Source organism: Lytechinus pictus, chromosome 15 (genome assembly GCF_037042905.1).
Source record: "Lytechinus pictus isolate F3 Inbred chromosome 15, Lp3.0, whole genome shotgun sequence".
Classification (NCBI taxonomy): domain Eukaryota; kingdom Metazoa; phylum Echinodermata; class Echinoidea; order Temnopleuroida; family Toxopneustidae; genus Lytechinus; species Lytechinus pictus.
In genome coordinates, this window is record NC_087259.1 from 3987164 (window position 1) to 4012924 (window position 25761).

A 25761-nucleotide genomic window follows, 5' to 3' on the forward strand; every position below is an offset into this window, starting at 1 on the left:
GTTTGGTTTCCTTTAATCGCCAATTGAACCGCCTCTCCCCCTCCTTAAAAACATAAAATAATGAAGAAATGTGGTGACAGATGAGAACATTTTCGACGCGAATCTCAGCATTTGGAGCTCTTTATTTATGAGCTTCTAAATAAAATAATGTAGACCTACAAAATTTTCAAATTCCTGAACGGTAAACTACAAACGAACATGAACACGTGATTAACACATTATTCTACGCGATAAAGTATTGTATAGATTTTTAAAAAGAATATTAGAATAAACAATCTCATATATATTTTAAAGGACAAGTCCACCCCAACAAAAATTGATTTGAATAAAAAGAGAAAAATCCAACAAACATAACACTGAAAATTTCATCAGAATCGGATGTAAAATAAAACAGTTATGACATTTTAAAGTTTTGCTTAATTTCATTAAACAGTTATATGCACATCCTGATCGGTATGCAAAATATTAATGAGGAGACTGATGACGTCATCCACTCACTATTTCTTTTGTATTTTATTGTATGAAATATGATATATTCTAATTTTCTCCTGATTGTCAAGTGAAACAACGATTTATTCCCCCCTGAACATGTGGAATAAGCATTGTTTAATACTTTATGGTTCAGTCAAGTTGGTCCTTATTGTCCAATCTGTAAAAAATGAAATCTTGTATAATTCAAACAATAAAAAACAAAAGAAATAGTGAGTGAGGGACATCATCGACTGTCTCATTTGCATGTCACCGAGTTGTGCATATCAATGTTTTGTGAAAAATAAACGAAACTTTAAAATGTCATAACTTTCTTATTTTAAATCCGATTTTGATGAAATTTTCAGTGTTATGCTAGTATGATTTTTCTCTATTTATTAAAATCAACATTTTTCTGGGGTGGACTTGACCTTTAATAACTTAATTATCGTTCTGGAGTAACGTATGTCCGAATAAATGAGGATTTATTTTGCGTTTGTATCCAACTAAATGCGCAGATGTTTTTTTCTGTTCGGGGGGGGGGGGGTGAGGCGCATTCCGAAATCTGCCCATAATATAAAAATTAACCAGTTCATTTGTTTGGATTATTTTAGGTGTCAAAATACAGCCTACGCTTAAAAGGGTTAAAGTCATTAACTTGACCAATCGCAATGAATAATGGGGGAAATAGGCCTATACTTCAATAATTACTTTTAAAGTAACTAAGGAAGATTAAAAGATGTCAGAATAGGCAACCGCATAACAACAAAAACAACAACAACAGAAACACAACATGACAACAACAAAACATAACAACCACCACAAAAAGCCGACTAAGAACTGTCGACAAAAGAAGCCGAGTTGATATACCAACGGAGAGAACAATAACGTCATCGCAGAAGAAAGGAAACAGTTTAGAACCTTTGTAAATTACAAGAATCATCAGCGGTCTGTCTCAACTCTCTGCTTATTACTTCAATTGCAGAAAATTTCAACGGGACTCTCTCTCGCGCTCTGTCTTCCTCTCTTTTGCCTGCTAATCAATGCTTCTACTTTTAAGCTTTACAAAAAAGGCTTTATCAGTTAAGAGATGATCCAAATAGCACGCCCACATAAAGCCGGATCTCTCTCTTAATCCTCTCTCTGGCCTGCTCATCAGCGCCTCTATTTTAGGCTTTACAAAGAAGAAGTTCGTCTGTATGCTACAGTCACAATCATGTCCCGGGAATCATTTCCCCTACGGCGGCCGACGGCGAGTAAAAAAAAAAGCCGTTTTATACATTTTTATTCAAATCATCTATTTGTAGCTAGTACAAAAATGTTAAAACGGCTGTTTCCGACTCGCCGTTCGGCCGTCGTAAAGCAAATGTTACTGAGGTATCAGGGATGATCCAATAGCACGCCCCCATAAACCGGATACAACTGGCCATACAACTTTTATCAAAAGGAGCCGCAAGGATTCAACGCAGTTTGTATAGAAATTCAAAGATGCTCTTGTCCATCGAAATGAGTATTTAAATTTTACATTATCATGACCATTGCGTAACGACTACTCAATACCTCTCTTTTAAAAAGTTGGCTAATCAAGGGAGATTGTAAGGTGGAAGGATGAACTGACGGCATGCTCATTTAAACCCGGATGTTGGTTGTTTCAGACCTCGCAACAGAAGAAGCCGAGATGAGGAAAGCGTCTTTGAAAAAAGGATATTTGAGAACAATGGCGGCATCTTGCCTGGCAACCAGGATATCTCTTTGAGAGCCAGCAAAGTGACGTTCACAGCTTTTCATTTCGATCAATATAATCGTGAATCTCTTCTTGCGAGCGTTATTAATCCTCTATTGTTAACAGTTCGCTAAACAAGGGAGTTATTGCTTAATAGACACACCCACATAAAGTCGACCTTAGAACTTCTAACAAGAGAAGCCAACAAAGATTGCAATATCAAAGAACTGATATCGTAGCAACAGGAAACAAACTAATAAAAACAAATCAAGTTTAAAAACTTGTTGTCACGTAATGTTAACTTTTATTTTTGGAAAATTTCTCAATCCTCATTTAATATTCGGAATGAGGTCCGTCATGTTCGTGGTCAACGCTTTACCAGCCAACATCAGATTTTCATAATTCTGATTAAATCAGAAGGAAAGAGGAACAAAGTCAGGAGAGATAAAAACAGAGTGTCTTATTCCGAAGAGGTCTTATGATTAGGCCTAGGACACCAAAGCAAATCATAAGACCGAGACCAAGACCCGCACCAGGACTATAAGGCCAACAGACTTGAATATAAGCAGATAAGACGAACTCTTGGGTTTGGGTTTTACGTGGACGCTTCTACATTAAAGTCTGGGATTCCATCGCCTTTGACATTTCCATCACTTCGTACTCAAGGCTCTTCGTTTATTTATTTTTAACCAAGCCATTAAGAAGGATCGGGGGATAGCTCAAAGATAACAAATTGTTTCTTTGGTGGGCAAATTTTCGAAGATAACACGCATTTCCATCATGGCAACTCTGGCGGTTGTATATTTTCTCATGATGTATGGGACCAGTATGATGGCGATGCCGATACCTCGGGATACTCTCTCTGAGGGTCATGGGTTCGAAGGCCCTGTGGAAGCTGCAACATCAGGTGTAGTCTCGACCTCCGTACCTTTGGATGACAGTGAAGTTACGGTATGTTATCTTTGTCTTTTAAATTTCAATAGTTACTGGATTTAGAAATGTTTTCTAACACTGGTGTAGTCTCGACTACATCAGTGTTAGAAAACATGTGCCAGAACGAAATAAAGAGACGGAGAGAGAGAGGAAGGAGATAGATAGGAATAGATATAAGAGAGAGATATGGACAAATAGAAGTAGAAAACAATGTATATACAGAGAGAGAGAGAGAGAGAGAGACTGACAAGGGGGGAGGGCAAACTGCAACGCAACTATATAAGATAATTATATCAAATAATTAGACACTGTAGATAGCAACAAAGTCATGAAACAGATTTATAAACTAGCAAAAGGTTGATTTTTTTCTGTCGAAAATGTTAAGGCACCTTTTATTCATTATTTGATTCAATTGAGAAGTTCACAGCTCGCATGTTGAATGAATATGGAGTTAATGAATCATTTTAAAAACTGATCTCACATTTTCACTTTTATTAGTATACTCTTACAAAACAATTATACCAGCAATTTAAATTGATCGCCGCAAATGACACCTCGGCCAGATGGATCTCTTTAGTCTTTTTTTGGATGGTTCTAAATTTTCAACAAGTATTTTTATTTTTGTACCCCCATAAAAATGGATTAGAATGATAAAAACATACCAAAATCCAGATTTAAAACAATTAATGGTTTCTTTCTTATTTCTAGAAATATTTTCAAGACTATGGTTTCTTGCCCCAATCGATATATGTTGAAATGGACCCAGAAAGTGTTGAAGTTAATCTTACCGACGCCATTTTGAAGTTCCAAGACTTTTTTGAGCTGCCCTCCACTGGTAAGTAATGTCTATGCCATTTTAAATTCTAAAAATACTAACCAGTAGCCTTAACAATAGCTCTACCTCTAGTCCAAAACTACTGAAATCTTGCCACATTTCTTACCCTTGATGCAGCGTTCTGAGCTGCGTAGTCTTGTAATCAAATTATAGGCTCACTTGAATGATCACATTCACAACTCAGAGATAATTATTTTACCAAGTTGCAAACAAGCAACTTGCCTCCCCAAAAATTTAAGTTTCTCTATACAAATGAAATTAGGGGCTCTGTATAATCTCAAATGTATATTTACAGAATATCTCTATAGCTACAGACAGTTAAAGGAGAAATATATTGATTATGAATATGGCCTTATTATATATCAGTGGAAAGGTAATGATGTGAGGATTACCATTAGGTCATTCAAAAATAACGAAAATAATACATAAGGTCGAAATCGCCAATTTAAAAGCGCTAAAATGCCTCTCCGAAATATGCCTCGCATCGGTCTCTGAATTGACTCGAATTTGATGACGTCACTGTCTGTACGAGAGGCGTGATTGGCTCTCCCACGTCAAGCTCCACTTGCATGCAAAACCTGTTGCGAGAGTACGTTTTCTCCACACTGACACTGAATACTTCGATCATGAAATGAAAGAAAACCCAGAAGTTTATCTAGATTTGGATTTTCAAATTGATGATTATGAAGATGAAGAGGATCATGATAAAGTCTCTAACTCTAGAAAAACAAAGTGACGTGGATGGTGGTATACATTAGGGGAATTACGCCGGTGATGATGAGTTGGACAATTCAACTTGCAAGCCGATTCGCTACCAACGCATGCAGCTGCTAGCTGCACCGCGGGTCAAATCCATGAAAATGAATTCCATGCAGCATGACCACATCCAGACAGAGTCTCTTTCCTCTATCAACAACATAATGAGAAGGAAAATAATAAAATAACTGTACTTACAAACAAGTGAATACATCCGAACCTAGGCTGAAGGTAAATCAACTCAAGGAATAGCAGCAGACGATATGCACCAACGATGAATTTCACGTGGCTGGAATAGATTGTCACTCGTTCTGTTAGATAAAATTTATATCTCATTATTTTGACTAAATTACGAAACTCGGAGAATTAGTATTCTACAAAAAAATTAAGTAACACCTGGTACTATTTTTTGAATTACGATAAAATATTTTTGACATGTTTGAAGCAAAGAATTGAGGTAAATTAAAATAAGATATAAAGGATCATCCACTTAGCCGCATGCGATTGTAAACAAACAATCAAAAGCACATGGCCAGCTTGCTCCACTGAACTGAAAATACGTATTTTCAGTTCAGTGGCTTGCTCGCCCATAGAGTTGGATAAAGCGTAGCTTTATCCAACTCTATGTGCTCGCCTTGCTGATTGTTTACAATCGAATGCGAGCTAGGCGGATGATCTTTTATATCTAATTTTAATTTACCTCATTTTCTTTGCTTCAAAAAGGTTTTATCGTAATTCAAAAAATAGTACCAGGTGTTACTTAATTTTTATGTAGAATACTAATTCTCCGAGTTTCGTAATTTAGTCAAAATAATGAGATAGAAATTTCATCTAACAGAACGAGTGACAATCTCCCAGCCACGTGAAATTCATCGTCGGTGCATATCGTCTGCTGTTATTCCTTGAGTTGATTTACCTTCAGCCTAGGTTTGGATATATTCACTTGTTTGTAAGTACAGTTATATCATTATTTCCATTCTCATTATGTTGTTGATAGAAGAAAGAGACTCTGTCTGGATGTGGTCGTGATGGAATTCATTTTCATGGATTTGACCCGCGGAGCAGCTATCAGCTGCATGTGTTGGTAGCGAATCGGCATGCAAGTTGAATTGTCTGACTCATAATCACCGGCGTAATTCCCCTAATGTATACCTCTATCCACGTCACTTTGTTTTTCTAGAGCTAGAAACTTCATCATCATTCTCTTCATCTTCATAATCATCAATTTGAAAATCCAAATCTAGATAAAATTCTGGGTTTTCTTTCATTTCGGGATCGAAGTATTCAGTGACAATGAGGAGAAAACGTACCCTCGCAACAGGTTTTGCATGCAAGTGGAGCTTCACGTTGGAGAGCCACTCACGCCTCTCGTACAGAAAGTGACGTCATAAAAAAATCCCCAATTTCGCGGACGTAATTCTGCGTGCTTGAAGCATTCAGAGAGAGAACTTTAAACTATCAATTAACTGAGTTCCATCGGTCTCCATGATAAATGATTTACACCATCGTGTTCTCCTTATTTTCTCCTTTAATTTGATATATGATTCTCCATTTTTACGATTTTCAATATAGTTCAACTTTAAGTTACAGTGTTTAAACAAAACCATACGAATCTAATGGAAAAAAGCAACTCCATATTACATTGATCGAAATAGAAATCTGAAATAGAAAATACAACGAAAAATCAGTTTGCCCTATCGTGGGCTCGGCAGCCACTGTGCAGCGCCAGATCGACGTAACTCTATCCCTTAAATCGTTGAACGCCTAAAACAGGGTAGTAGCAATTCACTTCCATCTTTAAACGTCTTTTGGTCTGATGTGGCTGGGGCTTGAACTCCCGACCTCCCGGTTGTGAGACGGACGCTCTACCAACTGAGCCAACACACAGAGGGAGGCCAACACAGACATGCCGAAGAAGGAGGAAGGGGGGGGGGGGGGGTATTTGATATTGACCGGGTCTTGCTTGTTAAAATCACAAAATCTTGCACATGGTAAGGGTCGTTTTGACAAAAAGGCTAGGGGGCCTACCCATTAAGTGGTTGGATAAGAGAGGGTCGCTGCTCATCCTTCACAAAATGCCCTCTCCATTTTGCTTGAAAAGGGTGACAATTTGTTCAATTTAATTAACCTCATATCTTATCAGAGAAGCGAAATAATGTATTCGGTAATTATTATGATTCATTGGCGTACAGATGGCGGGGGTGGGCGGGGGAAGGAAAGGTCAAAGTCGGTGTGAAATCATATTATTTCTGAATATTATCAAGATCTATGAAAAAGCTGGATTTTCGTATTAAAACGTCAAACAATTTGGCCCTAATACCGTGTCTGGCCCCTCAATGTTTTGGCTAATTACGCCAGTGTTTTGACCTATGAATACGAATTAATTTTAATCTTTCATTTTGTTCTCTTTTTTTTGTTGCCATCCCCTCCCATCATCCCTCTTCCACTCTCTCTTTCTCTCACAGGTGTCGCCGATACAAGAGTTCAAGAACTTATACATCTTCCCCGATGTGGCATACCGGATGTATTTTCTTTCTCCGTTGGCTATTTCCGGTGGTATGACCTCAACTTGACATATCGTATCGCTGAACTGGATGATAGCATGCCTATCGGTCGACAGGTTATCAGTGACGTCATTCATGATGCGATGCAGGTTGGTCCAGTCTTAGGGATATTGATATAATGTAAACCCCTGGGTCAACCCAGCCTTCAATAAATCAGATTTATTAATCTTAATTTGTCAAGAAACTCCGTAAATCGAACCCTCGAGTCTTACGTAGTTTTTACGATATTCTTACGTTCGCATAGCGCACTACGAAGAGAAGGTTTCGTACGAAGTTAACAAAATCCAACGACCTAGCTGCGAACTTACAAACGGTCTACGAACGATTTGCGAACGCTGGTTTCGTATGGCCTTCTTGAGAACGTCTTGCGAAATGGTATCAAAATCATTCGCAAGGCGTTCGCAGCCGTTCTTAAATTGTATTTGTTAACAACGTTGTATGAAAAATTAGACCGCGTTTTACTGTCTCTCATCTACTCCCTCGTTATACTCCTACAGATGTGGATGTCTGTGACGTCATTAATCCTATGCGAGGTGACCGATCCGGACGTTGATGTCGACATTCATATCCGACATCTCGAGGGCGAGCACGGTGACGGTATCTCATTCGAAGGACCCGGAGGAACCCTCGGTCACGCCTTCTTACCGACCTTCGGTGAGGTCCATCTCGATGCTGCCGAAAATTGGACAGTGGACACGGGGGATGGTGAGTGTTCTGAGGTTTTACGAGGCTCGGCTTTATCAAGGTTAGGTGCAGGGATCGCACCTGTGTCTGGCAGTATAGTGTTGTACGTAAAAAAAAAATAAGGAGCTTAATTAGTCTCTCCCCGACGCACGACCGATTCAAGAACACAGTAAATGTATTGAAAATACCCGACATATGACCTCCCCCCCCCCCCGCCAAAAAAAAAAGTTGTGGGTCTTTGTCGAAAATTGTTGAACTGGATCAGCAGTTTCGTCCTAAGTTTCGGAGCTGATGAAAAATTGCATGATTATGTCGTTTATCAAGAGTCCAGGACGAAACTGCTGTTTTGACTCACAGATTTTCGACAAAGACCTCCAAGCTGTTCATTGTCATGAAGGGTATTTGACAATACATTGTTTATGTTCTTGACTTTGTCGTGCATCGTGGAGCAACAACTCTGTAATTTCATGCATCCAGGCGTCGTCGAAGTCATTTTGGGAAAACGGTTGCCTTTTTCGGCACCATTCGTCGGCCATCGCCATTTAGGTTGGTCATTTCACTCCTTAAGGGTTGGTGGTCTGGTTATGTGTGGAGGAGCCGTGGTGTAGTGGTTCTGAATCTCGCCTTGTAAACAGAGGGTCGTGTGTTCGAATCCCACCACGGTCTGGCGTCCTTTGGCAGGGCGTTAATCCACACTTTGCCACTCTCGACCCAGGTGCTAAATGGGTACCGGTAGGATGTCAAAGTCATTGTAGCGTTTCCAATACTGTGTGCGCCTCACCGGCGACTGACTGGAATACTCCCCAGGGAGTGGAGGATATGCACACATTGTGTGCGGGAATGACTGATTGAATCCGATGACCGGGGTAATAATATATCTGTAAATCGCTTAAACACGTCATTCCGATGTATTAAGCGCTATATAAAAGTTGATTATTATTATATTACGTTTAACCGGGTGCAAATTATGCTTGTCCATTGATAAGGAAAATTATTAATGAATGATCAAGCGTTTTACTTGAGTCTCTTTAGGTTGTATTCTGTAAAATTACATGTTTAAGACTCAAGGGCACGTTGTTAGCTCCTTAATATATTTCAAGTGAATCAAATCCCTCTAAATTTTGATGGATTTGTATTTCAACTATTGAATTGCAAAAGTGAGCGTAACATGGGCGTTAATGGGACCACTTCATGGAGTTTGAAGAATATCAAAGTATAATGTCATAATATGAACTTAATAATGACAAATGACAGCAGCTAAAAACATATCAATATTTGGCAGAATTATACTGTTACATGTGGCACTTTGATATGAATAACAATCTAAAGCTTTCATTATTCACATTTGCCTCTTCAGGAATCGACTATTTTCAAGTCGTCGTCCATGAAATTGGGCATGCTCTGGGTTTGATGCATTCCGGCGTAGAGGGGGCTATAATGTATCCCTTTTATCGATTTCGTTCGGAAGTTGAGCTTCATCAAGATGATATTCAAGGAATTCAGCTGATGTATGGTAAGAATTACGAAGAAGTTAATGAAACACCCAACTTTGAAATATTGAAGAATAAAATTGATAAGTTTAAGTTTACAATGAGCTGATATTTATTTTGAATTAGGTTATTTTAATTTCATGTTTTGATATCTTATTTCTTAATATAAATATATGTTTCGTTCCGTATTAAATGCTTTTTGATTTCAGTTTATTTGACTAAATTTGTGAAAGCCCTCACAATACAAATGCTTTGTATAACAGAGCATAGTTATATTCATTTTTTAGCAGAGTAGATTTTCTTGATGACAATGATAACAATAATATTCTAATCATTTAAATTATAACAACAACTTGCCATATGAACCTCAAAGTGTTGCTTAGTATCATTATGTTGCGATGAAAAATGTTTTTTTCTGTAAAAGTACGCTAGACATGCAAAAAAAGCTGTCCTTCAAAATCTCCCATGCTGTTCTCATGTAAATGATTTTTCATGATTTATGAAAAGTACGTTAATTTATTATTTTCTTTTCATAATCAGGAACACCTGACGACCTTCAAAGAGATGTAAGAGAGCATAGATGTCCTTATTCTGGACAGACCACTTCACCTTCTGGACAAAGACAAGTTACCGAAAGAATTACCACTTTACATCCTATAAGTGGAACCCTGAATAACATAGAGACAAATCTGGAAACAACAGAGTTTATGGACACAACAAGCAGAGCATCACATACTAGGAATTTGGTGCTTACACTAGCGACCACGAACTCAGACTTGGGAACATCATCGTCATCATTTTCATTTGCATCGTCATCATCATCACCATCATCAACCTCTCTTCCACCGTTATCATCATCATCATTAATACCATCACTAATAACACCGCCATCATTGTCTTTACCATCGTCATCATTGTCATCATCACTATCATTGTCCTCATCACCATCATCATTGTCATCATCATCATCATTGTCATCATCACCATCATTACCACCATCATCATCACCATCATCACCACCATCATCACCATCATTACCACCATCATCATCACCATCATTACCACCATCATTACCACCATCATCATCATCACCACCATCATCGTCATCACCATCATTACCACCACCATCATCGTCATCACCATCATTGCCACCATCATCACCATCATCATCATTATCATTGTCATCATCATTACCACCATCATCACCACCAACATCATCATCATCGTTACCATCTTCACCATCATCAACATCAACATCATCATCATCATCATCACCATCAACACCTCCAACAACAGTACCTTCAACATCAACAAAAACAGAATCAACAATGGTAGCAACACAATCAGTGCGAGCAAACATTCCTCTGCAAAACGGCAACATTACAGACTTTACTGACGTCACGCAAAATGTTACCTCAAGTGCCTCAGAATCCTTAGCAGCTGTAGATGACACAAGCTGTGGAGACGCTTTGCACTTTTCTAACAAAAAGAACGTTATTGCATTTATTTGTATTTTATTTGGTTTGATGTATGAATAGTATATTTATAGCAATAACATTCATAATTTGTTATCAAAATTATTATATATTTTAAAGTCGGATATTTCACTGCAATAGGGATTTTTTATAATCAAGTTGATTGATAATCGTGATAGTAAAAAAGATAATTTTTACAGTATTTCTAATTGAATATTTACTAATTGCTTTTTTTTCTCAAAAAAATAATTTCACGCACAATACTTGCTGGGAAATTTGAGTTGTTTGGAATGATTTCCAATACAGGAAAGTTGTCATTTGAAATATTTATGTGAATCCTATAAAATTAATATTTAATTCAAAAAATATATTCAATCAGCATCATGATCATCATTATTGTCGTCATCACCATCATCATCACCATCATCTTCACCACCGTTATTGTTGTCATTGTCATTACCATCATCACCACCATCATCATCACCATCCCCACCACCATCAATCACTTTTTGCTTCCATTTCTTTGATGAAATCAACATAATTCCTTTTGAAATTTATTGTTGCCGTAGTGTTCCAACAGTCCTGATAATGTAGAAATTTCTAGACTACATTCTTAAAAATAAAACCAACCAACAAAATAAAACTGCCTAATACTTAAATGTTCCTTTTTCATGTTTAGTTTATTCGGTTGAGATGCATAACAATAAAGATTGCACGTAAGAAAAAAAAGGAACACATATTGCCAAATAAAAGAAAAGCAAATGCATCGTTAGTCATTTTCACATATGTCATCATGTAAAAAAAGATCCAGTAAACAGCTATACATGTACACAATTAGACAAGTCTTACATATATGAATGTAATTATTAATTACAGTCATTACAAAATTGCTTTACAATGCTTACATACTGTACATGTTTAATTGAATGAATGAGGTTTGGAATTACATTCATCATTTTATTTATTTTTATGTTTCAAGAAAGAGATTACAGATTTGGAGAAATGATTCTGCAATGTTCGACTGTAAACAGATAAATATTTTTTGTTGAAAACAAAATGGTGATAATTCATTTTGCAAAAAAAAAGAAATCTGAAGAAAGGGACTGCAGAAGTATAAAAAAGTACAAAATAATTTCACAAGACAACATAATATACATAAATGTGTGAGGTATTCATGAAAGTGTGTATAACTGAAAATGGTCCCAAATAGATATATATTTGTTATTTTGATAAATCAGCAAAGACCCAATTCTCTATTAATATCAAAAAGTTAAATCCTATAATTAAGGCCTAATTTTATTAATCTATGGTAAATAATACTCTGTTGATAGAAATATATTTGGGAAATTTCCAAATCATTGTCATGATTTATATATATTTTTACATTTTTTCTTTTTTCCTCCCGAAAAAACCTAATCCATTTCTCAGATATTTTGTCAATACCCATCAAAGAATCAACATCCACCAATAAAACTTCAGAAAGTTTAAAAATGTTTAATTTATTCATTTAAAAATGAAGTAGCTTATCAATACAACTATCCTCCAAGCAAAGGATACTTGTTCAGCCAATGTAATTACAAACAGAAGGATTGCAGAAAATCAAGAATAACATGCAAGATTATTCTCTAAGTGTTTATGATATACTTTGGGGATTTCTACAATGTTTCAATCAATATTGACAATATTGGGATATGAGGGAATATGATGATGATGGTGGTGATGATGATGATGATGATGATGGTGGTGATGATGATGGTGATGATGTTGATGATGATCATGGTGATGGTGATGATGAACAGCTTTTGTGTAGTGCCATTTATGTATAAAAAAAGTTTAAGCCGTCGGCTCCCCAATGTCACACAATATTAACACAATTCCTGGAAAAAATGTTTTTAGTTAAGATGCATGTTTGTCAGCTAACAACACAAAATGCAGAGTTTTGTGTGAAAATTGAGCACATGCAGGCCTTTTTACTGAATATTTCACTCATATTCATGCTCCCATTTTCTAAATACTGAGTAAATTCTTAATCTAAATGGATTTAATGGATTAATTTTCAGGATTCGGAAAGAGAAAAGAGTTGCTCTCAAGAATAGAATGATTGATTGGATATTTTCTCATGGAATAGGTGGACAGATGTATTTTTCTGTTCTTTGCCTTTAAAGTTTTTGTTAATGAAGTGACGATCTGCCATTCAGTTTCATGTCAAATGCTCATGAGGTAGAAAGGTACATTAAATAAGGCTTTCATGAAAAAAAATAGGCGGTATTGTATTAAAGTCAATCCTGGTTTAAATGCAGCTTTAAAAAGAATTTGAGTACACATTCCTACGGAGGGAAAGCTACCTTACCCACAGCCAACATAAAGGGATCCCTTCATCGTATTAACAACATTTCGCTTTTCCAGTTGTATTGGTATCACATGCCTAATTCAATTCCCATAGACTCGTGTGTTAAAGTGGCATTTCAAAAAAAAAATCATAAAAAAATAAGGAGGAAATTCGAGGGTTGAATGTTTTACTGCCAGTGGACAGGATATATGTCTGACATTCCATATCTGACCAGAAAAGGGTACCTCGAACGGCTCATTTTAAAAATAAATCGGCATTTATGAAGACTACACCCAACAGGATCAAATTCACCACTTGAGAGAGTAAAATGGCCCTAATTCTTCCGCCAGTAAAAAAATAGTTCAAAAGTAGTGATATATCTTTCCAATTTGGAAAAAGGAAGTTCAGTAGGTACCCTCCCTAGAATCAGTGTTGGATTGTCAATCATATTCATTCATTTTTGTCAATCAGCAATATCAAATTTGAAAATTGAGAATGGGTTGGCTCGAATGAATATCTTTTGCCTGCCAGTTGTAATTAGGCCCGTGTAACCTATTCTTATGGTATGATAGCTTTTTATTTTAATAATCCACTTTTATACAGCGAAGATCATTGGACTGATATCTTAGAAGCTTTATAGATGTATCATTACCCCATTTTCAGATTGTGACTTACAATGTTAAATGTATGCACCTTCTCCACTCCTGGGGGAGAATTCAAGCAAGAGTTTCCAAACAGAATATTTGTTTTCCTTCCCGTTTAGTATTCCCATCAAACAATAGTACACAATAATTTGTTTGAAATTTATTTTACACTATTTTTTCTCTCATTTCATTTACTTAATTGATGCAGTGAGGATATCATCCAATGTGTAATGCACTGTTGCTCATAATGGTTAGATATTTTGTGTGTGCCACATCGACATCTTTATAAGAATGTATTTCATGGGGGTGGCTTTCACAGGACAATTGAAACTATAATGGAGAAATCTGTGAAAACTTCAGTCTTGACCATATTGAAAGGAAATATGTTCTCGTTGCATACAAAGCAGTTTATATAATGACTCTCTACTCAATAATGAGTTATAAAAGGGGCAAGAAAGTTGAGTGAATCTCATCGTGTTGTTGAGGTTATTTGTACAGTGCATACCAGATAAAAAGGAAATAAGGAACCTCAATTTACCTTCTTCTCAAGAAGGTTTATGCACAGTATTTGTTTGATTGTGCAAATTTTCAAACAGTTTTAACATGACTTAGAAGTAGTAATTACCCAATGTGCACAATCTACTCTGAAAAAAAAAATTGCTTAGCCCATTATTTGACGCGGTTAGGTTGACAACTTAACAGCATTTATGATAGCGATACACTTGAGCTTGAATATAGCACATTGTAAACAAAAAGATTCCACTATAAATATTAGATACTTTCTACTTACCCACATAGAAATATAAGCACACAATAATATCATTTTTATGATGTTCGATGGTATATCATTTGTTGTGGTCCCAAAGAGTGTAAAATTGAAATTCAACAATAAATATCAGCCTTGTTTCACAAACACGAAATACAAACAAGAAATCTGAAGAATAAAATACTTTGCGTGGGCCATGTCACATACTATTATAGTAACTTTGCCATCCTTGGTAAATTATGTTATACTTGATTTTGATTGGCTGTTGAGCCATATATTACCATGGCAGTTACCATATTTACCATCGGATGACTAAGTTGCTATGAAAGTTACTCTTTGTGTAACAGGGCACGTCTGTGTCCAGTTCCCTCAAAACCAACAATAAGTCGCCAGGGAAGGTTCTCTGTAAACAGCCAAACTAGTAATTTGTTATTCAAAAACCAAAACTTAAAGAATGAATTCTTCTTTGTATTGTCAATAATTGAAGTTGTAAAGTTAAATAAAAGACAAGATAAAAGTGTTCCTTTGAAATCATTTTTTTTTTGCACACTGCTTATAAGTTTTAACAAGATTGTACAGTGTGCACATCTCATGCTTAATTGACCCCCGAATTTCAAACCTTGTTTTATCTTTATTTTTTTAAAGGTCTCAAGGAATTTCCTCTGCATTTAATTAGGTAGCTGTGAGGGTTATTGTTCATCAATTTTGGCAAGGTTATATACCATTTTAAACCTTGGGATGTGCCTGTTTTAACCTCAATGAAAGTCTCAAAAATTCATTTTGCGCGACTTATTGTTGGTTTTGGGGCAGCTGGTCACTTGTTTATTTTACGATCACCTAGATTATATTTAGACACTGAAAAATCTCAACTTGATAATGACCAGCTTCACTGCATGGATAGGGCCGATGTCATGGCCTTTACATTCACAAAACAAGCAAGAAATACCATTTTGTGTAACACTGACATCAAGTCTTTTGACTGGCCACAGTTGAGCTAGATCTTCATTGTTTATCAACTATTCCTTCAAAAATTTCACTTCACTTAAAAAAATGAAAAGCAGAATCATTTTCCTCTTGAAGATATATCAAATAGGAAATAGACCATATCAATTATCAATAATCATGCACAAATAGTTTACATAAAAGATGTACATATATTTCATGGCATAAATCGTACAAAAGGCACATAGTAATACTGTACAGAACTTTCATTTTCAATCTTTTTACTAAAAAGGCAAAAAATGTACCTCATTTTTGCTTATATGTACACTTTTCCTTCCTCTCTTGATAAGTCACTGTTACAAGTGCTGTTATGTAGCAAGAGTTTGAGTAAATGCAAATATAGTACAATCGTTGTTTCAAAGTCAATATGATTAAATATCAAATCTTTACAAGATAAAAAAAAAAGAAATTTGAAGTAAAGTATGACAGTGTAAGTGCATTCCATAAAATCTCCCCTTTCGGTAGAATAAACTTTCTGATATATGAGTATATAGAGAGTACTGATTTTCAAATATGTGAATGTTCTTGATGCACACCAATTGAGAGTACCGGTATGATACAGCTCTTTTTTTAAATAAAAGTGAGTGGGAAACTAAGATGTTTAGTAATGCCATAAGTGAATCACATAAAATAAAATATTGCAAGTCTTGGGGAAAAAAACAAAGGTCTTATGAAAATATTGGTATGAAATGATTTGAAATATTGCAAGGATGGTGTGGTGGTGGGGGAGGGGGGCCGGTGCCTGAGATAAAATGAGATAAAGAAAGCATCATGAAAATCCTTAATACAACCAAATCAAACTGAAATTTTGCTTAAGTGAAGAAAATATTGATATATTTTTATAATACTTTAAAAACAATTAATGAAATAAAAAAGTATACTATTGAAAGCAGAAGGGGAAAGGAAAATATTGCCACACAATCCCTGATTTTACTGTACACTGTACTGCAATTTGTACAGAATACAGCATTTTTTAATGATTAGGAGTTAAAAAGATTCCAGGAGTGGGGGAGGGGGGGGGGGGCAAGGCTAAACCTGGATAGGGAGGCATGAATTATATTAAAATAACTTGTTAAACAATCTGGGCCATGGTAAAATGTGAATTAAAAAAGCTGATTCTCAGGTCACTGCAAGAAATTGCACATATGGGACTATCGATACTACAAGGATCTCAAAATTAAGAATGAAATGGTGAGAGAAAACAGAGAGCATATCATACAATCAAAAGACATAATTCTCCATCACAGATGAGATGCTAGAAATTGATGATGACCTCATGACCAGATGAAGGTACATCATACTGAAAGAACGCTTTCAAAATATTTACAATATATGCACAATGATAGTTTTGAAAAAGAAATAATGTACATGATCTCCTATCTGAATCTTGCATATGTGGCATGAAGGTTCTCTCAATTAATCGTGAGTCAATTGTAAATTAAAACAATCAATCGCAAGTCTTCAAAGCAGCTACAAATTTGCAATTATTTGCAAATCTATTTTTGTAGATAAAAAAGGAAAATACTTTGAAATCGATTCCAAATTCACTAATAATTGCTGGTGCATAAAAATATAAAGTGATATACTTAATAATTTAACATCAATTGCAAATTTACAAATGCCATTTGAGATCAATTTCAAATACTTTTCTTGCAATACCCCCAATGAGATTTATATTTCATGATGATATATCAGCCTGTGTACTAATATCATTTCATTCTATTTTTTGTATAAAACGCAGGCATAACAGTGAAAATACACTATTCTTTATTTTGCAGAAACTTGAATTTTTTTCAATTTGGGTGATACTGCCTTCCTACTAGTGTTTTCATTTAACTCTATTAATTAAAATGAGCTAAAAAGGACAGAAAGAACAATCTATATTCTGCATTTCTATTCTACATAAAGGCAATGAAAAATATCCTTCTAAAACAAGCACTTTCTTTCACTGATCTCACTAAATATGCTTCATAAAAACTCAAACTCGAATTTTTCTACAAATGATGTATAAATACTCAGTCATAGAGGAGGACATAATTTCATAAAACTAATAAATAATTAAGCTGAAACAATCTGGAGGAGTTGATGATAATCTGCTGTAAAACTGAGGTCTTTCACAAAGACTTAAATGTGATCACTTTAATTCATAGTTTTGTGCTGTATGAAATGCATCAGAGCATTGGTCAAATAATTCTCAAAGGACACATCCTACTTTGAATAAATAAATGAGATTGCGCATTTAATAACATACGTACCAAGCACGACTTCAAGTTACACTTAAACCTTTGTGAATCACCTTCCCTCTGATGTGGCAATGTTATCATTAATCACTGATATGTCATATGCTAAGGGGTGCACATAAATATCCCTTGATGACTTCTACTGTCATACCTGTAGATAAACCAAAGCTTCTTCATCAACAAAGACAATACTCTTAAAGGTCTGCTTCTTGGCTAAGGACGCAAATGCAATTGGTGACTGTGACAGCCTTGCGCTTGGTGTGCTCATAGTAGGTGACGACATCACTAATGACATTCTCCAAGAAGACTTTACGTACACTGCGCTTTTCTTTGTAGAGAAGACCAGAGATCCGCTTGACTCCACCTTTTCTTGCTAAATGGCGGATAGCAGGCTTCATTGACACCTTGGATGCTGTCTTGTAGAATTGCGACTTGAGAATACTAAAATATTTTCACATGTCACCAATCAAAATACTTTGAATTCTGAGACTCAGTTTTGACGATCAATGCAGGGAATTCCGAACGCTTGACGGAATCCAATCCAGAAGCCTCAGTCATAAAATCAAATACACCGCTCGGTCAGCTGCTACAGCAGAATTACCTCTCACAATCCCAACGGCAGTGGGATTCGAAGAGAGAAAAATAAATGGCAGTTCTCTTTCAATCAAGAAAGATGGTCAAAACTTGATATCACAGCTGAAAGACCACATCAATGCTGTCTGGACTTTGCCTTTGATCAGCTGATGACAGCTTGGGATCGGCTATCAAGGCACACCATTCTCTCTCTCTCTCCGTCTTGGAAAGCCATCAGTCATCCTTGTCAAAATCCTTTGAGGACGATCACGAGAGGGCGCCCTATAGCTTGGTGTCCACGTTGGTCCCTTGAGGATCTAGCAATGGCGGCTTTGGTTCAGTATTCCTTGGCTTGACCCTCCTACTGCTGAACTTTCTCCTCGGAGGCATGGGCGAGGGTGTCTTAGGACCACCGGCGGGTCGTATGATGAAACTATAATAAAAGAACAGAGTTAATCAATCTCATTAAAATCAGTGCAACTGATAAAAAGGTTCAGTTTTCATGGAACAATGACATTCACTGTGTTCAATATGTTGATTATCATCCATTATCGTGTTTTCACAAAGTGTCCCAGGTACCAAAATGAAAGATAAAAAATAACCTTTTTTTTTTAAAATCTAGAACTTGCATGTTATGATGACAGTTAAACCTTGGTTTTACAGATCGACTTTCTCATGAAATCAGTGTTTACTGCAACTACTTTCATTTATCTTTAAAGGGATGCTCCGGGCTGAAAATAATATGATTTAAACAGATAACGAAAAATCAGACAAACAAAGCACTGAAAATTTGATCAAAGTCGGACTAGGATTTACAAAGTTATGGCATTTTATAGCTTTGCATTATTCCGGTGAAACAGTTCTAGGCATGTCTTCATGAATATTCAATGAACAACTTGATGATGTCATATCCTCACTTATTCTTTTGTATTTCATTTCATAAAATTAGGTTTATTCAATTTTTTCTACCAAGAACTGAAAACATTTGATTGAACTGATTTATTGCATTAGATATTCATTGCTGCAACTTATTTCATTACAAAGGAGACACATTATTCACACATGTATGAAAAAATGAAACAATTATGATTTCATGTAATAACATAAGAGAGAGGAAAGTGGGGATGTTACATCATCAGCCCAACTAATGAATATTCATGATGGTGTGCATATAACTGTTTTCACAATATATTGCTAAACTTTAAGATTCAATAACTTCGCTCCTTGTTATCAGATTTTGATGAAATTTTCAGCATGTTGCTGTGTAACTTTTACTCTATTTATTTTGATATAAATATTTGCAGCCTGGACCATAACTTCAATGTGGCAGGTAGCATTTGGAGTAATACACTTACATGATATCATCCACTTCTAGCTTGGTTTCAAAGCTTGGATTGATGAGGACATAGGACACCTTGTTTCTCTTATCACTCACTTCACTATCTGTTATCACAAGGAAACAAAAAGAAATTCAATTGAATTATTTATTTCAACAATTAAAAACAAAATATACATAAAAATCTTTCTAATGACAACAAATGAAACAATAAATAGACAAACTTCAATTCAATTATTTATTTAAAAAATTCACTCCAAATTATACATCAAAATTGATGACAGTGATTATTCAGATGAACAGCATTTATAATGTACATTTCCATTTGTCTGTAAAGAACATTCAGAGGCGCTGGCTCCCCAAAAGGTCACCCATTATTCACACAATTGCTGGAAAAGATATGTCTTAAAATCCAATTTGAAGGGCTCAATGTTGTGCAACAATCAATCCAATGAATGAATCAATAAAAGACACACATATACACTCAGCAAAAAAAGTTCTTGGACACTTATAAAAGTTAAAATATTCCATATAGATATATGATTTAACCACCCATGCATGACCGTTCGCATAAAAATGTCATGTCATACTGGAAGAGGAATATTGTCTGGTCATGTTGACATACAATAATTTGCCTTCAATCAAATATCTATATGGAATATTTTAACTTTTACAAGTGTCCAAGAACTTTTTTTGCCGAGTGTATATACAACGACAATGGGTAAACAAAGTACAGAAAATTTAAGTACATGTATTAAAAAGTAGTGGGAAAATTTTTATTTTTTTTAAATAAGAACAAGGAAGATTTAAGTTTGAGGAGCTGTATGGCCTGACGTTAAAATCGATGGACTACTAGTATATTGGGAAGAGGCATGGGGCAATTAAGATATAGTTGAGTTATATAGTGGTGAGACAACTGTGTGAAATGAAAGCTTTGAGTAACTACATGTATGGTGGGTGAGAGTCATTGACCATTTGTTTCATAAAATGCTCCCCTATGGTAAAGTTTCATGATGCATCTTATCACTCACTCTCTATGACAAATTTACTATGAGCCAATCAGATGCAAGGATTTCAGTAGCTTATCACTACAGACCATCATTGACTATTTATTTCATGAAATACTAGAACCTACCATACTCTTCCGGTGGGATATCCATCTTCTTCATCTTTTGTCGGACAAGATGAGCAATCTCTTTCCTTTCCTCTGATTGGCCGGATGATGAACTATCATCATCCTCTATGGTGACTGATAACTAATACATAAAAAAATGAATAAGAAAAAATATAACTTGCTGATTTATTCATATATTTGCAGAATTCTTTTGATATGATATAAATTATTCTGAGGAAAAGAAATGTATAACAACCTCAAACTTACAATATTTTTGTCATCCAACATTTACTCATTTCAACAGGCCTGAATTCAAGTAAGTTTCATTTTGTCGCATTATTGTTTTTTATTTTAAGAAATTATCTACAAGCAATTTGTGAAATGATTCTCTGCAAATACCCGTTTTGCAAGTTGAGACTTACAAATTGGAAAGGCATCAGGTTTCTATACTTTGATATACACTCAATCTACACTCCTACTGTCAGCCAGGCCACAATTTGCATTTTAACCAATAGTTGTACAAACTTTGATCAGTTAAAACTAATCTTTTGTTGCTCCTCAAATTGACAACAATCATTTATTCCTTATTCACCTATTCAGGAATGGCACCAGGGTGGTGTTTCACAAAGATTTGAGTATGACTTAGGATCACTTCATTTAATGCATGAAGTGTTTGTCTTATGTTACGTATCAAAATAAAGAGGAATAATTGAATTATATGATCATGTAAATGAAATATCATAATTCTTCTGCCTTTGAAGAAAAAAAGACATTGGATCCCGGTTTCCTTTTTCTGGGACACACTGTATATATATATCCCTTTGAATGACATTATACTATATACTTATGCCTTATACTTTTTAAAATTGAAATTAAACCTTTAACTCCCGAATTTTTTAATTTTGATAGGTTCTATATTGGGAATGTTTGGTTCTAGTAGACTAAGGGTTAACATTTTTGGTGGGTAATATGTTTGGCCACCAGTGTGTCAATATCTAATAAAAACACTAGACGTTGCAAACATTCATGCCTTCTAATGTGTGTCCAAAATTGTGAATCGTGAAATACATTGCTTGTAAATTTCTTCAAATTTCTGCTTAACCTATCTACACCTGTGCCTTAACATTGCTGCTTAACATTTTTGCCATATCATGATGTCTAAAATTGATAACTGTGAAATATATTGGAAATTTCTTCAAATTCCTGCTCAGCCTACTGTCTATACTAATAACCTTTGAGTGAATACTGTTGTGCATGTTATTGTATAATTGATTTCCAAAAATAGTGAAGTGTTAATTTCGAGAATCAAAATGTCGAAGCAAATGTACTTTTAATATGAATAATTAAGACAATCAATTAATAGAAACAATTATCAATACAAATCTCTTTGTTTAGTCTCTTTAGAATAATTTAACTCGAAGCACAGCACTTCATTTCAAATACTCTCTATTACGCTTATGTCATTTGTGTTAGGCACATTTGTATTTATGAATTCAAATCAAGCTACACAAATCAAATTATTGTATATACATGTATGTACACATAGAACTGATGTGATATACTTTAAGGAGTGGTGTAATGATTTTTACAGGAGACAAAGAGGTTAAATTTATTTCAAGTGAGAATGAAGACATGTAATTTACTACCTAGAAACAAAAACAAACTCTTCTATGAGCAGTGTACATGTAAGTGTATAATCACATACCTTAGTCCTTTTTGTGTTTGCAGAAAGTGACTGTTGAATTTGACAATGAAACATATATTATTTAATGGAGAATCACAGTGGCCGATCCAGAAATTTGAAATAGAGGGGACATGAAAAGCAAATTTGAAAAAAGACCAAGGGGGGTGGGGGGGGGGGGGGGAGATAGCAATAATCTTAGATCTGTCAAACACTCGTAGATCCCTCACTGTACTAGGAATTGGTTGTAGAGATGGTGTACATATAAAAGCAGAGGAACTTTGTCTATAAGGGTGGAGGCCATTGCTTTGACATTTTCATTTAAGTGTAATACATAAGAATGAGGATTACGTGTAGAGGATATGCAGAGGGGTAAATAAGCCTGGCAAAATTATGATGACTGGTGTTTACATCAGCATGAGTTGAGATGGATGAAAAATGATGCCAATAATGGTGCCATCTGACCTTGCCTATTCTACCGTTACTTGTTGATACTATGATATCTTCTGGCCACATCTGCCCCGTATACCCTCTTTCATCATAATTCCAATTCACCTAAAATCTATTTGATCAATTTTCATCTGATACTTTTAGTACAATGGAGTTGTCGTAAATTGTTTTACCAGAAAGTGCTTCAGAAAATAATGTTGACTTTGATTCCTTCAAATCATTTTTTACCTAAAATACATCCTTGAATGAACATAAACAGAAAGAAACTGATGATTTAAAAAAATAATCATAGCACCAGAAAAAAGACAAATGTTAATTGAATAGAAATTCACCCCTGGTTCCTATGAATATTAACAGAAAGATATTGATGATTATATAATAACACCAGAGAAACACAAATCTAAAATGAATAGACCCATATCCCTAATGAATAAAAAGAGAGTGATATTATTGATAATTCATAACCATCAATCACAAACAAGTGGAAATATTTTTTAATAAAAAGACCCTACACATTACATATGTACATGTAAATATAAATTGTGTCCCTTTTTTTATTCTCTTATCTGACCATATACAGATCATATCAGATAAAGTTGGATTTTCAAATTCATTTTATATATATATTTTTTTTTTTTTTTGGGGGGGGAGAGGTTTAACAAGCATTTTAATGCAAAGCTACAATTTGTCCAAATTTGATTTGGGTTATATGAAGTATAACCCCACTTTCTTAAAAAAAATGATAAAAATGGGAGTATCCTATTTATCACAAGAATGACATGACACAAAAATGTCACTAGCTGTGCATTAAGTCATATGTACATGTAACCTATACAAACTTTATGAAAGTCCTCCTAGATGTGGCTATATAAAGGCACTGTTACATTGAGTGGGCGTTTCATAAAGCTGTTTTTTTTAACTTACAAGCAACTTTACGAACAACTGGTGTCAGGGGGGGGGGGTACTCACGAATAAGGTTTACAGGGATGTGCCACTGGAATGGGTTGCTTTTTTGGAATAAATCCCTAAACATGGGGTATGGTTTTATGCTGGAAAATCCCTAAATTACATGGCACTAATTTTTAGATACTGGCCTTAAACAACGGTCCATATTCTAATTTTGGGTGATAGATAACCTTTTATTTATTTATTTTGCTTGTCAAATTTTAATAAATCCATAATAATAGGGACCTTTTCAGCCAAAATGACCCGTAAATATGGGTATGGGTTTTGAACCTTCAGCAACACAGCCCCGTCCAAACCAAATCTAAGTACCCCCCCGGGAACTGGTGATCATAACTGAGGCACTAAATCAACATCAGTAACCAAAATTGGTGAACATTATTTACCAGAAAATGACCACCATTCTTTTATTAAGTCGCTCGTAATAATTTAATGACACTCAGATACTTTAGCCAGTGTATGCTGAAGAATGGTATGGCAATCAGTTTTCTCATTTATTCTTATTTATTGATATCAAATATTCCGTTGTTGATATCAAGAAAATTAAATGAGAAAAAAAAAACGGTTTGCAATAATGTTGCTCAGCGTAGACTGGCTAAAACGTCCTGGGCCCCGTCTTACAAAGAGTCATGATTGATCCAATCAATCGTAATATAGACATCCTTCAGTTTTATAAAAAATTTTCTACACGAAATATGCAAAACGTCCTTTGTAAACAAAGGAGAACACACCTGTCAAGAAATCAATGAATTTATGCATTCATATCTAGAAAAAAATTGAGCAAACATGCATTTTATATGTTGACTTTGCTGGCTTTCTATAGTTGCGACTGATCAGATCAATCGCAAGTCTTTGTAAGACTGGCCCCAGGTGTAAAGTCAGACTGTTTGAGATTTTACATAGCAAATGTGAACTAGACCATGAGGGATGAAAATTTAGCACTTGCTTGATGTCTATTATATATAAATAGAGGATATGAAGTGATAGTGTTCCAAGTGTCTCCCAAATTCTGTATGCCTTTCTTAGACACAACATCCATATACTCACCATATTCGTTTGTAGCATAGACCAGTATGTGGGCTTGGACTTGTGTGATAAATTTAGATTATGATAATAAGAGTGAATGTCATATCTGAATGTATTCACTTTATGTTGTTGTATTTCATTTAAAATATCTTTTCGATAACAGCTAGTCCTCTATGAAAACATCTATATAATTCCAGTAAGTAGTCAAATTTATCTTTATTTTAACTATGAGGATGTATAATCACATATTTATGTAGTACTGTTATGTATGATACAGAACTTAGCATTGTCATGTTCATAAGTAATGATATCTGACATTTACTGTAAAGAGCTTATCTGTTCCCCAATCACTCTTCTCTTAAAGTTAAATGATCTCAATCCTTTTGGAGTAAGATTTGCATCTTTTTGAGAGTGGATTTCACCTCCTCTTGGAGTGAACCTGTCTAAAAAGATGCAGTTCAGCCAGAAGGGTCTATAATTCACTCTGCGTATCCTCAAACCTGAACCCCATTAGATAGTTGTAGTTGATCGTAAGGCTCATTTTTACAATTGATCATACACAACAATCAATGTGATAAATAGTAGGAATCAGTTTCAGGATCAATTGCTAAGCGTTACATGTATGTTACGGGCCCTGATCATATTGGTCATATTAAAGGGTATACCAGTGCTGATGCACCTGGATAGATGAAGTCAGACTTTCTATTCC

General features: G+C 35.2%; 2 protein-coding genes across 2 annotated transcripts in view; one reads left to right on the top strand and one right to left on the bottom strand.

The window, feature by feature from the left end:
* Positions 1–2878: 2878 nt before the first annotated feature.
* LOC129277665 (matrix metalloproteinase-C-like) lies at positions 2879–11076 on the top strand. Its single transcript, XM_054913817.2, has 6 exons — positions 2879–3142; positions 3833–3959; positions 7181–7368; positions 7777–7984; positions 9321–9476; positions 9994–11076. Exons 1-6 carry the CDS (start codon positions 2972–2974, stop codon positions 10989–10991), a joined length of 1848 nt encoding a protein of 615 aa, XP_054769792.2. The 5' UTR covers positions 2879–2971; the 3' UTR covers positions 10992–11076.
* A 3488-nt stretch (positions 11077–14564) lies between these two features.
* The window catches only part of LOC129278173 (potassium channel subfamily T member 1-like), a 51628-nt gene continuing 40431 nt past the window's right edge, over positions 14565–25761 (bottom strand). Inside the window, exons 22-24 of the mRNA XM_064110178.1 lie at positions 20954–21074; positions 19838–19925; positions 14565–18915 (exon numbers count right to left, since the gene is read on the bottom strand). Of these exons, the coding sequence (XP_063966248.1) occupies positions 18765–18915; positions 19838–19925; positions 20954–21074 (360 nt within the window). The 3' untranslated portion in view covers positions 14565–18764. The remainder of the gene's footprint in view (positions 18916–19837; positions 19926–20953; positions 21075–25761) is intronic.

Bases quoted from the DNA above. Each gene is read 5' to 3' on its own strand.
- LOC129277665 (XM_054913817.2), top strand. From the start codon at position 2,972: ATGGCAACTCTGGCGGTTGTATATTTTCTCATGATGTATGGGACCAGT. The intron at 3,143-3,832 runs GTATGTTATCTT...TCTTATTTCTAG, and splicing joins TGGATGACAGTGAAGTTACG to AAATATTTTCAAGACTATGG. The intron at 7,369-7,776 runs GTTGGTCCAGTC...ATACTCCTACAG, and splicing joins TCATTCATGATGCGATGCAG to ATGTGGATGTCTGTGACGTC.